Source organism: Gymnodraco acuticeps, unplaced genomic scaffold (assembly GCF_902827175.1).
Source record: "Gymnodraco acuticeps unplaced genomic scaffold, fGymAcu1.1, whole genome shotgun sequence".
Classification (NCBI taxonomy): domain Eukaryota; kingdom Metazoa; phylum Chordata; class Actinopteri; order Perciformes; family Bathydraconidae; genus Gymnodraco; species Gymnodraco acuticeps.
In genome coordinates, this window is record NW_022991154.1 from 2,960,799 (window position 1) to 2,975,013 (window position 14,215).

The following is a 14,215-nucleotide window of genomic DNA, read 5'->3' on the forward strand; positions in this document are numbered from 1 at the left end:
TGTTTTTATGTTTCATGTGGAACCTACTTGAGCAGGTCTCCCTTGTAAAAGAGTTCAATGATCTCAATGGGATTTATCTGGATAAATAAAGGTTTGAAATTAAATGAAATGAGACATTCTTTAATTCAAAGAAATCAATAATATCTTTAAAAACTACAAGTGCCTGTCTATCAGCTGTGCACCGCTACCTATCTACCAATTGGATCAAACATAAAAGTCTGCCGAATTAGTATTGATACTGCAAGGAGAAACAGAGAAATTGAAGATGTTGTTTAATTGCTGATATACTTATGATTCACGTCACATATTCAGTTTCTGTTGCAGTTCTTCCAGTTTGTCCAGAAGTCTTCTAATCAGGGCTCTATAAATAAAGAACTACGGAAGATGTGTAATATTTAATGCAGCCGAACCGTGTATTACAATGACGTTATGTGATGACTTCCAAAGAGAAAACCAAGCACACTCGGAATAAAGTATTATTATTTTTTTTTTAATAAATGTTTTCGGATTTCATATCGCATAAACACCATATCCCAACGTGCAATGCGGCTAAAACATCCAATCACCAAGCTTCAACCATAGCTGAGGAGCTTGGGTAATCAGTTCAGTGGGTGTGTATCGCCTACGTCTGTTTCCGGTGACTTTATTTTTAAATTCAGTTCCTGACGGACCGCAAAAAAGCCAGATATTATAGAATTAAATAAATAAATAAAAACAAGGATAATTGTATGTTATTGTTGAGTAAATAACTGTGCTATTTAGAAAATAATAACAAATTAGAAGGGAAAAAAGATAACAAAAATACAGATTTCAGTATTCTGAGGCTCTGAGCCCCATTTATTTTCCAGGCACGAAACATACTACCAATAGAAATACATTGCTTTTAAAATCGTTCTGTGTGACACAAAAAAAGGGGAAAATCCCAGTCTCACGAAATGCCGTGGGACTGGGTTGGCACAGCAATGTAAGCGAGCACGACTGTAGCTCAACAGCAACAATCATACAGTATAACAACACTGTTTCAAATCTCAACCAGAAGTAAGATAAATAGTATGTCTCCTCCTGACTACAATGGATGGTTATACATTGTTAGCATAGCTCAAACAAAATTAAATGAATAATTTCTCTCTCTCATTCTCCTCATTCTAACACTGCTCCAAACAAGATATTCAGCAGGACCATACAAAAGGCCTGTCACATCAATGATGTTGTGATATGGCCCAAAGAGGATGGCAAGCTCTAATGGTAGCATAGTGTTCTCCAGAAGCTAAAGCAAGTCAGTGGTGCTCACCCCTGCACACATGTGCTTTTAATAGTCAAGTCCAGCCAGTGCCAGGCAGATTTACTTGAGTATAATCTGACAACGCTCTAAATCAAATGCTTGGTCAAAGTTTTATTTTTTTTGGTACCACTTCCAAGACATTTCTAAGCAAGCAGAGTTTACACTTACTGGTGGAGTTAAATATGACAAACAACTGATTGGACAGAGACAATCCTCACTTACATGATTTGTAAATAGCCAAGCTTACGTCAATAGCGATTGCAATATTTGTATTCACTCGATCCAAATGTTTTGGGTCTGCAAGACTACAGCGTGGAATTGACGAAGTGCACACAATCCTTGATGAAAGGATTCAGCAAGTGTCCCTTTGAAAAAGATCTCCTGGCAATCGCATGTGCCAATCAGCTTATCATGCCGCTTAAACATACATTCTAAACATGTTGCAGCTGAGGAGTTTTGAGACAATTGTGCTAAAAGGCATGACAGAATGAATGCTATTGTGATCTGTTCATACTCAATTATCTGACCATGATCTGTGCATGCTTAATTTGTAATGACTTAATAACACATTTGCTCGGGCCGTAATATGCACCCCAACTCATGTACTGTCTTACTACCCAATGGTTTATTTGCAGTCATAGGTGGTTAGCAGGCTAGCCAACTAAGAAGCAACGCTCTAAAGTAGCAAGTTAGCTTAAACATTATCTTCTGTATTAAACTAATCACAATTGAGAGAATCATGTGCAATCAGGAAATCGACTTGATTGTCAATCTTTGGATAGAGGTGTACAATATTTTAAATGAACACTGTACTAGTCTGTATTTTTTACAGATTCCACCGACACTTAGGCTACTTTTTTAATGACTGGTGCAAGCAACATTCGATGAAAATAATAAGGAGCATAAGTCTGAAAAAATATCAGGCAATTGGTGAATTCAATACTGGGTTCCAACCTAATAAAAGCTTGTACATGTTTGTCAATGCAGGGACAGAACAAATTAGGCAAAAACACAACACCTGCAGTCAAGATTAAGAAAAAACCCAAATGAACACGAGAGCACCTCGGTTGGAGGGGAAAACATTCAGAACATAGTGATCATTTTATAGAGGATTGGCAATCTTTTCAGTGTTACAAAACAAGCTGCAGTGATATATAATGCACCATGTGCCTGCCAGGCTTGCACAGTACATTTCTATTCTTTAGGAGATTAAATTATAAGCTGGTGAAGCTGGCGAACAGGCAGCAGATTAGGTTGATACAAAATAAATAGATAGAGCAGGGCTTGCGCAGCAGGGAAGTGACATTCATTTTAACGTACATCATTGTACCATTCTGACTATAAAAAATAGATGAAAATAGTATCAGGGTTTTATGTGCTGAAAAGTCCCTGGGAAGCTTTATCCCAGATTGACCTATCAGACTGTTGGTGAGCAATGTGCTCAGGTGTCCTCACAGGAGGCCTCAGAGGAGAGAAGGACATCTGACTTTAATAGGACATGATGCATAACAGGGAACATGATTCACCATCAAGGTGCCTCAGGTCTTCTGGGACGGGTCTGCTATCGGTTCCGAGAGTAAAAACAAAACATGGAGAGGCAGCATTTAGCTATTATGCCCCGACAATCTGGAACAAACTACCCAAATCATGCATGTCTGCAGAAACTCTTACTATTTTTAAATCAAGACTGAAAACATATCTCTTTACCGCTGCTTTTAATTGAGCTGCTCATATTCGCACTACAGTATGCCATTTAAACATGTATTACCTGTGGTGTTTATTTTATTATCTTTGTTTTTAATGCCTGTTGTAAAATGCCATTATATAATGTGTTTTTACTGTATTTATTCCTAAAAAGTATTTTAATTTGTTTTGTAAAGCACTTTGAATTGTTGCATGCTGAAAAGTGCTATATAAATAAACTTGCCTTGTCTTGTTCAAAGTCTTCAGTCCAATATACTGTTTCCTTGTATTGTGTCCCAATTATGTTAATTGAGGTGGATATAATTGAACAAACACATGCAAGCTTATACATACCAAGAGCTTATTATTCATTGAATTGTTATTATTGAGTGATTTTGTTACATATTCTTACACTTATACTAATATATGAAAAAAAATTGTTTATTTCATTAAAAAAAAGCAGTTATGAAACACAATTTCACCCAGGATAAATACAACATTTCTGATTCCTTTTACTTTTGGTTAAGGATAATACTAAACATTAAAAGCAGTTTCTAAATATACCACTGCAGAACATATGATGAACAGTCAGCATTTTTTTCAAGGACACAAGTGGCCAGATGTCTGACGGCCCCTACACGCGGCGGCGTACGCTTCAACGCTTCTGCCCATTCACTTTGAATGGGGTGACGTCACGCTTCGCCGAACTGCATTGTGGGAGCAAAGCGTAGCTTTTCTCGCGGTGCTCGCTGCAAAAGTAGAGCAATGTTCTACTTTTGAAGCTTCGACGGAAGCATGAGCCAAGCGAATCATATGCCAGTACAAGCTCTAGCCAATCAAACCGCTGCTTGTGTGTCCGGGGCGGGAGATTCAGGTGATTGGTTGTTGGTCTAGCTTCAGACATGCCCGCTGGCAAGCAACAACACACGCCGCCGTGTGTAGGGGCCGTGACACTCACCAGTAACAAAAGACAACACAGAGGCAGCAATATAATGAGCAGAATTTGCATCAAAATGACATTCTGCTTTATAAATCTCTTTATCCAGACGCCCACTTAATCACCTGGTTACATATCAATGCTGTTTTGTCTTTCACTTCTTGTTCTCAGTAAAATGAACAGCGGAGAAGTGTAATTCTACTGATTGTGCCATGTCTGTTGGGTTCTATAACAATGTCAGACCTGCTGTATGTGTGTGTCTATTACTCCCAGCTGTGGCTATAAATGGCACCTGTTCATTTATTCATCACAAGTACCTGCCATTGGTGCGGTGGTGATAACTCGATCATTATTACTGCGTATGCAAGAGATAATCAGTGATTCAGCTTGAAGTTGGGAAGTAGGCCATTGTTATTCATGTTATAAGCATCCTCTCCATCTTTTACCATAATCCTGTTGACAGAAAATAAATAATCTGACAAACAAACCGAGCAGAAAACCTAGCCTTCCTTAGTGGTGATATAAAATGATGTCTTCAATGTTAATAAAAAGAATGAGAACATTTACCTCATTAAACCATACATGTTTGTTTGGGAAATGCATTTGTTGTGTACCGCGAACAGCAGTAACCACTGGCACAGGGAAAACACACACATATGTAATCTTATCCCTTTTCTGTTGATGTGTCAGAAAAGGTTAATCATTTTCCTTTTTACCAATGTTCACTATTATGTTTTGTCCTTGAATGTTCAACAACACGTAGGCACAAGGAGACGAGTCAAAGAAAAGCATAGCTGCAGGCCTTTCTGGATCAGTGTGGCAGCTAGCGGGTCTTTGGGCTATAGTGATAGTTCTGAAACCTAACTTAGCAGAACCGGCCATAGCAAGTGCTCAGAGGACAGAAATAAACCCAAAATCAGCCACGATTCCTCCTTCTGTTGTTTCTAAAGGTGGTAACACGTCAGATGGTCTGACATTCTGCGGGCAATCGGGCTGCCGAGCTCGGGGCAGTGTGCACAAAAATACACACATGCAAAAACACACAAGTGCAATACCAAAGTTGTGCTCTTATGACTCAGGTCAATTCTGACAGCTTGGCTGCAGAGAGAAAGCCTGGAACTGCCAAGACTGAACTGCTCTGCAGTCACCCTTGATAACTTGTCATCTGAGTCACAGCGCATCCTAACTAGCCTGACAACAAGCTAAAACTGTGTCTTGGAATGATTGTGCAGTGAAAGCTAGATTTTGGATGTGATGATTTCTTGAAACATTTCAGAACCTATTAAATAAATCTGTTCAGTGTAACGTATTATTCGCTTCAATCTTTTTTGCTATGTATGCCTTGTGGTTCCAAAAAACAGTATAGCAAAAACCAAAAACTCAAGGTTTTCAAAACCGTAGTCTGAAAATGCACGTCATCATGTTGGCTAACATTGACTTCTTACTCTATACTCTCCATAACTTGAAAGCTTTTGTTGACTGTAGCACTGGATGCTATAAGATATGTGTATATGCAAATGTTGTGATTTTTCTACCACTGCCAACATGTTTTTAAATGCCTATTATTAGCCCCGGGGAAACTGCTGATCCTCTTAGGCCTATGTAGTTCATTTGTTTTGACCCCCACAAAAAGGCTGCGCAGTGTCATACAAGCAAATCAACAGACACAGCTCTGTGGTTCTGCAGAGATGAGACAAGCAAATAATTATGTTCAATGTGTGAAGAAGTCGGGGAGGGGGGGTTGACAGTGAGTGAGTTAATGAATTAACATGTGCATGAATTATAATTGATAAAAGGATCTGTGAGAGACTGCTGCTCATAAGTGAGGCTGTGGAGGAAAGTTGGATTGTGAGGAACAAGAAGTGGACATTTTAGACAGAACACTTGTAAAATATTAAATGAAACCTAAAGACCTATTGGGTGTATAGCCGAAAGTTAGAAGACAAGATTTATACCACACTCAAATGTCTGTATGTTGAATATGAAACCACTCACTTTGCATCTCTCCTATTATGTTTTTAAAACGTCTTTCTTTCTATTGTTATCATTATTTTATTTATTTGTTGGAAGTAGATAAGTAGCCAAATGTTAATAGCATTTCTGTTTTGTGTTTTGTACATTTCAATAACTTCTATAGGATAAAGTTTGTCAATTACATAGAGGATGTTATCCAGATTAAATACATGACGAATATACCCGATTTCCAAAGTTGTCAGAATATCATTGCTATTTTTACAAGCGCTCAGTGGGAATGGGTCAGGGATTTGTTCTGAACTAAAATGTTATTTTTTAACATGGAAGAGGACATGATACACATTCCACCTGTGACGTCATTGTCAAGTAATGTGTCCAACGAAGCATACGTATCAATACTGTCAATCTATTGGAATCAAGCTTGTGCAAACACTTTTGGCAAAAATAGCTGTAGAACTGCTGGATTTCTTCTGTCAGCGTCCAGAAATGAGGACATTGAGGGTAATCTGAAAACCTGCATTGCACCAAGTTAGGTAACATCAAAGAAGATGTTCATACACGCACACACACGCCACTTCCACAATGTACATTTGTACTTCCTCTATTTACCAACCCAAACAGGCATCTGGGGGTCTAGTGGATGTTGATTGTAATATTACATTCATAAGGAGTACTTTTATGTCCAATGTGTGTGTGTGTGTGTGTGTGTGTGTGTGTGTGTGTGTGTGTGTGTGTGTGTGTGTGTGTGTGTGTGTGTGTGTGTGTGTGTGTGTGTGTGTGTGTGTGTGTGTGTGTGTGTGTGTGTATCTGAGCACTGTTCCTGTGTTAGCCTTTTACCTCCAGGAGCAGGCCTTGCTGCATGGCTGAATAGAACATGCACTGCTTCCTCCTGACTACATGGATTTGTCAGGGTTTTTTATAAATAGCTCAGTGGCAGCACGTGTTAGCACCCCACTGCAAAATACAGATTTGACAAGAGAGATGAGGAAAGAATGGCATAACAGGCGCAGGGCGAGGTCGGTTGTCATGTTATTCGCAGTTTGGCCCACTTCAAAGCACATTCTGACCCAATTACAATTTATGTAACTGTATATTTTTGAATGCTGGTTTCCAGTTCAAATATTAGAGTACGAAAGCTGCTGTCTATTTCCATGTGTTTGTGTAGCATTTGGGATCCCACATGTGTTGACATTGAATTTCAAGCACTATTTGCAGTCTGAATCTAATTATCGAATAACATTGTCCACACAATAGCACAGATTGAACAAAAATAAGATTAAAAAGAATAATTCAGTGACTCGGTGTTCGTGTTTGTTATTTTGAAATCAATGGGAAAGATGTTTTCGCATTTCTTGTAATTTGTCTTCTGCAAAAGTTTGATTAACAATGCAAACCAGTTGTAAAAAAAATTTCATCACCTAGAAAAGAATGTGTGACATGATTAAAAGCAGCAGGAGCACTACCAAATGGATGTTGTGCTGAGTTGATTTTGTTTATTAAAGTTTTCCAACAACTAACATTAGCTGACTAAAGACAAGAATACCATGATATTTGCTGAAATAAAATCAGATTTCCCTAAAGATGATGTATTTTATTAATTTTAGTGATGATCTTTTTTTCATCACCAACCAATTCTTCCCATTGCACTCATGGGTTATTAAGGTCCTTGTCAATTTCTTTAGCAAATCCTTGCAGAGGAAGAACGCATTACATTTTATTTTGTTATGACGTCTTTTGTGGTGTATAATCATCAGCAATGTGTCTAGTAAGAGTTAGGTGTTGGCATTACTGTCATCATTATGGGAGGAAGTCATCCTAACAATACTCTTTTACAAGCTTCAACAAGTATATAAAAGAGTCTGACGTAATACTTGCCCCTTGCTGGTGAACTTAACATTTATAGACTATACATAGACTGCTGCACTTGAAATATCCCTGCTCATTATTTTTTCAATCCACTCTGAAAATAACCCTTTATTAACAATTGAAGTGCACCTTGAGAATATGACTAACATAGATGACACGCAAACTACCCTTCCAGTCCAGTGCATTTTATATATATATATAGCATCTGATACATAACAAGGGTTTATCTGGGGCAGACAGCTTAACAGCCACAGTGCATTCAAAACAAGCTGCACATTTTTTTTTTATTTAGAAGATGGTTCTGAATTAGCATTTCAAAAATTAACGCCACTAAAAACCCAATTAATCTCACTTGATCGTGGCAGTTTTAATTGATGTGTTTTTTTGAACTTGTGTTAATTATGCAAAAACAATTTAACCCTCTGCTACTTTGCTACAGTCCGAACTCCAATTTTAAGTAGGCAATATCAGAAACGTGATTAATTGTCGCAACACAACACAAATGCATGTGCCATCTTCCATTCATATATACACAGATCCTTGTATTTCTATCATTGTGAGGACACCCACTGACATGGCATTTCCTAGCCTTAACCATAACAACTACAATGCCTAACACCAACCTGAAAACGTATTAACACCTTAAAACAAAGTGTATACCCCTTAAATAGGCCTTGGAAGTGGGGACGGGCAACAATTTCTAATTTCCCAAAAATGGCCTCACTGTGGTTAAAAATATGCTCTGGTCCTCACAATTTTGCAAAACAAGACTATACACACATTTGTAAATATGGTACCCAAATTAACCATCAACTAGTTGTTAATTAACATGCATATTAGCAGTATATTGGCTCTTTATTAGTCATTATAAAACACTTATTAATGCATTATTCTGCATGACCATATTCTACAAGTTATAAGCCATTAGTTGAGAGTTTTTCCTCAATAACCCTCTAATTAGTGCTTATTTATTGCAAGTAAAGAAGTTGTTGTACATGAATTTTGGTCTTAATATGCGCTGCTCAATATGGGCTTAATAAGGCAGTAGTACCACAAGAATAGTAATTCTCCCATAAAAACACTTAATAAATATGATCTCTTCTTATGTACAAGACATGAAACTATAAGTGCTAATTGTGTCTAAATAACTAAAAATTAGGTATTTCTATCTAAGAATATGTTCCCTATTTTAAAGTGAAGTCTTGTTCATAACCAATAAGCTATCAGTTTGACTCTAATTGACCTGAACAGGTTCCCTATTCTAAAGTTGCCTCCTCTTCACACTTTGTAAATACATTATAGCCAGTGTTGTGCTAGTTACTGAAAACCAGTAACTAGTTACCATTACTAGTTACTTCATTTCAAAAGTAACGCAGTTACTTTACTGATCGCTTACAAAAAAAATAATGCGTTACTGTGAAAAGTAACTTTTACGTTACTTAGAAAAAGGGCTCCCATTAATGCCCTTAGCCTTCATTTCAGTACTGTTATTGCATTGGAGAATAATACAATCTGTTGATCAACTTGACATGCATTATATGCAATCTGGATTGCATCGATATTAGCTGGCTTTCCATTTTTGTATATTCTTTCTCCAGGTAGTTGGAAAAAGTTTTCCGTTCCATATGCCGTGTGCCGCCCGGACATGGTATCATGCTAACTAGCTCCCTGAAAGCGGGTGACTCCACTGTAGCAATAGCCTGCATGTGTTCTACAACATACCGTGCAATGGCTTTATCGACTTTTCCCTGGCTAGCAGTCCCTTGGTTAAAATCCAGCCGCTGTTGCTTAGGTGGAGGTGGAGTGGCGTTGGATGAGTCTGGGTCTGTGCCGGTCTTAGTTACTAGCTTCGTCCCAGCATGTTGTTTTTGCAGATGTTTTAAGAGATTTGAATTGCTGTTTTGGGCAGTAGATAGGCTCTTTGACCCGCCATGACACAACTTACATTTAACAGAAACTTTATTTTCTTTGTGCTCGACAAAAGTGAAATAGTGAGAATATCTCCAGGTGGAGAAACTAGCTCCGCCGCCGCCATGATAGTCTTGTTAGTAAACAACACAAACACGCCCACAGCGCGTCTCCGCATGTGACACAGGAAGTATCTAAGTACATTTACTCAAGTACTGTACTTAAGTACAGTTCTCATCTCTGTTCGCCTGGCTGTTGACTATATAAAAAAATTAACGCAGTAACTGAGTAACGCACCATGTAGTAACGGTAACTAAGTTACTGAATTAAAAAAGTAATGCGTTAGAGTACTAGTTACTGCCAAAAAATAACGGCGTTACAGTAACCCAACATTGATTATAGCACACAACTACTGAAGTAGGCACATGTTGAAATATCTGTTTTATTAATTAACCACTAAAGAGAGGTTCTCACACATACCAAAACATGTCAAGTTTCTCCAAGGCTGAGAACACATGTAGCCTTTACTTTTTAATAAAACAGATTTTTTTTAACAGAGTTTAACTATACAAAAATAAGTTACAAGGCACAGGCACTCAATGATCTCATACATACAAGTGTAAAATACACAGATTAACACATAGGACCGCTAAGTGTAAACAAGGTAAATATAGCTAATACTAGCTGTGCAATAAGCATGTGTACAAGCTAGTATGGCTAACGCTAGCATGTATGCTAACGCTAGCGCGAATGCTAACGCTGATGCTAGCGTGAATGCTAACGCATTTTCTCATTGTGTTTAAACCGTTTAAACATCTCCAAATGTCATCACATAAACACAATACATGTTACTAATCCTTACAGTGTTTAGTGTAAGGATTAGATAGAAATACCTAATTTTTAGTTATTTAGACACAATGAACACTTATACTTTCATGTATTGTTACATACGAATAGATCATATTTGTTAAGTGTTATTATGGGAAAATTACTATTCTTGTGGTACTACTGCCTTATTAGGCCCATATTGAGCAGAGCATAGCCTATTAAGACCTAAACTCATGTAGGCTACAACAACTTCCTTACTTGCAATAAATAAGCCCTAATTAGAGGGTTATTGAGGAAACATTCTCAACTAATGGCCTATTACTTGTAGAATATGGTCATGTAGAATAAGGCATTAATAAGTGTTTTATAATGACTAATAAAGAGCCAATATACTGCTAATATGCATGTTAATTAACAACTAGTTGATGGTTAATTTCTGTACCATAATATAAAGTGTTACCGTAAATATTAATATACCTCAAAACAACCTGTTTGGAGAACAGAAATGCATTTTATTTAGAAGTCTTGCCATTCATGTGGTGGAGTCCATTAACTCAAGCAAATAGCTTTCAGGTTTGAGCAGTTCCCTAAGCTCCCAAATTAAGCTGCAAGCATCAACACAATCCACCAATCGCCTCTGCTACTGCACTGAGTGTCATTGTCATTGTCCATTAGATTGCTCACAAGACTCTTGAATAACATACTGGTGATTGTACAGTACACCATCATTCTTGCACTTTTCAAAATATCCTTTATTCTCATACTTATATTCGACTTCAATACAACTTGATGAATTGTATATTCATTGAAATAATTTTGAGGCCAATCTTGAACGTTGATATACAGATCAATTCAGGTTCTACTGATACTGTATCTTATGACTGCCTGTGTTTTTAATGCCTGTTTTTTTATTTTTGTTGAATGTATAATTGTTGTTGTATTACTATGTTTGTTTTTCTTATTGTGCTGTAGGTCTCTCAAAAACGATGTTGAGCTCATTGAGATGCTTGAATAAAAGTTATATGTAAAAGCCAAGCATCATCTAAATGTAGCATTGCTAGAAATATGCAACATGACACATCAGGTTTGTGGTTCTCTTATTAAGTAGAACACTTGCAAATAATTGTGTGTTTTCTCTTTTAGGATCAGCACCATGAAGACTAGACTAGGCTGCCTGTCACACAAGTCTGACTCCTACAGTGATTTCTCCGAGTTCCTCCCTCCTGCCAACGAGACTACCGCCAGGTGCCTGAAGTGAGTCTGCCAAAAATGTTCAAATGAAAACTCAAGTTTCTGTTGTGTTGGAAACACTTTGTAGACACCAGACTTGGCTTTCATAGTTTCATTGGTTATGAAACTTTTTTTTTTGCCTTCTTCTTAAGTCCTAATTCAAATTTGAGCATTCCTATTGTCAGTGGCGAGCCGTAACTTTTATACCTAGGCCCTCTGACCACCCCCTTCCCTCGAAAAGAAAAAGAAAAGTTATTACGTCACAGCGTATACTTCAGCGTAATATCAAAACAACGGCCGGGGTGCAAAACGCATCAATGACAGCGACCCTCTACCACACAAAACAACGCCATTTATATAGACACCTATCATGACAGGGCACCCACAGCCAAAATAATTAAAAATGAATTAAGTTGGCACGGTGGCCCACATCAAAAATTACTTAGGCCTACATTTGATGATCAAATCCCTTAAACACAAAGTCCATCCTCCTGTCCTTTTGGATGAAGTACTTGATGGCAGGCAGCTGATCCTTTGCCACTCCAATTTATCATTGCAACTTAATCTTGAAAATGACTCGGTTAATAATTTCGCAACGATGTCATCACTATCACGGACATGAGCCATCATGAACGAATTTATGCTAATCATAAATATATCGATCATAAATCTATCGATTAGATTTATGATTCGAAAATTATAAAAGTAGGGTAGACATGTGGATATTATCTGGCTGAACAAAACGTGCATTTATCTAACAGGTTCGTTTTCCACAGACCTTATTTCGAGCTATTTTCCAAAATCCTATGGAGAAATCCCACTGCTTTCTGTCGAGGGAACCCATGCCAGCTTACTTCCGGGTTTTAGGATGTGTCACTGCACCACTCTATAGAGTGGCAAAGTGCCTCCTCTTCCGGTGGACCTCCATGGGACCTTATTTCGAAAAAATTATGTATTGAAGTCAATGGAGAGAGAAACATTATCTTTCGATCCCGTTTGAATTGTGCCAAGAATTATACATATGATGTTTGTCAATTTAAAAGAAAATGTTGCAAGTAAAAAAAAAAAAGTGTCATAAAACTGTGAAGTAACACATTTGTTTGTGTGCAACACTCAATGAACTACATCTCTGGTCTCGCAGAACAACACACTTCACCAAGATGGCCGTCACTACTGTCTTGTCAACAAAACGATTGACTACCCTCAGCATAAGCGGCGCGTGAGGCTCAGGTTTGGGAAGGCTAAATAACTTTTTTTACCTGACGCTGCCCGCCTCCAGCGTCTATAGAAAAGAGATCAACTCAGTGTGCGGAGTTTAAATCTCTCAAGTCATATTACAGGATAAAGGAAATACAGTTTAAACTGTATGCAGAGAAGACGCCGACGTGTCGCACTTATCATTACATTGTAGTGCCGAGAGATATGGAGTCAGAGGCGGTGCAAGGAAGGTGCAAGAATAGTGATGTATTCACAAGCTGCAAAGGACATGTTGTCGGGTCGCAGCCCGGGTCGACAAGAGAGAGCCAAGAGGGTACACACTATTTATAGGTAACCCATAACATGTCCGTGTGGGAACAATAACCGCAACTGTAGTTCCAAGTTTGAATTATGTCCCAGTGGTTAAATAGGTGGTCACCACACAAGCCCCCCCAGAATTCAAACATGGCAAAAAAATATATATCCCTACGTCCGTGGAGGAAGCACCACAAGGGCCGAGGAGGGTGGGGCCGCAGGTGAGGACCGGGCCATGGAACGGGCCACGAAAGGGGGCCGCAGGAGAGGGCAGGGGCCCTAATGAGGGCGAGGGCACCCACACCGGGGGCGGGCCGTCGTAAGGGGGCCGCAGTAGGTGTCGCGGAGAACCCAGCAGGAAAGAGCGCAACCCGGCCGCAGGCAGACGCACAACGGCGGCGGGCACGAAGTCCTCGGCAGGCGTCGAGGTATCCCCGGAAGAGAGGAGCAGTCCCCCCGGGAGGAAGGAGCGCAACCCGGCCGCAGGCAGATGTGCAACGGCGGCGGGCACGAAGTCCTCGGCAGGCGTCGAGGCATCCCCGGGAAGCAGGAGAGCAACCCGTCGCAGGCAGACGTGCCGCGGCGGCGGACATGAAGTCCTCAGCAGATGTCGAGGTATCCCCGGGAAGCAGGAGAGCAACCCGGCCGCAGGCAGACGTGCCGCAGCGGCGGGCATGAAGTCCTCAGCAGGCGCTGAGGCATCCCCGGGAAGCAGGAGAGGCCAGACAGGGTCCCGGAGCGCGCCACCCATGGGCCGATGGAGCATGGGCGACGTCCGGAACTGTCGAGGCGAGAGGGGTCCAGGAGTGCGCCACCCAGGCGCCGATGAACGTGAGTGGCGTCTGGATATCCCCGGAAGGCAGGAGAGGCCAGACAGGCTCCGGAGCGCGCCACCCACGGGCCGATGGCAGCATGGGCGACGTCCAAAACCGTCGAGGCGAGGTCCAGGAGTGCACCACCCAGGCGTCGATGAAAACGTGAGTGGCGTCTGGAAC

The 14,215-nt window shown here is 39.8% G+C and overlaps 1 protein-coding gene across 1 annotated transcript in view; it reads left to right on the forward strand.

The window, feature by feature from the left end:
• The window catches only part of rgs8 (regulator of G protein signaling 8), a 33,942-nt gene that overhangs the window by 4,365 nt on the left and 15,362 nt on the right, over nt 1-14,215 (forward strand). The window contains exon 2 of the mRNA XM_034237305.1: nt 11,622-11,732. Coding sequence (XP_034093196.1) covers nt 11,632-11,732 — 101 coding nt within the window. The 5' untranslated portion in view covers nt 11,622-11,631. The remainder of the gene's footprint in view (nt 1-11,621; nt 11,733-14,215) is intronic.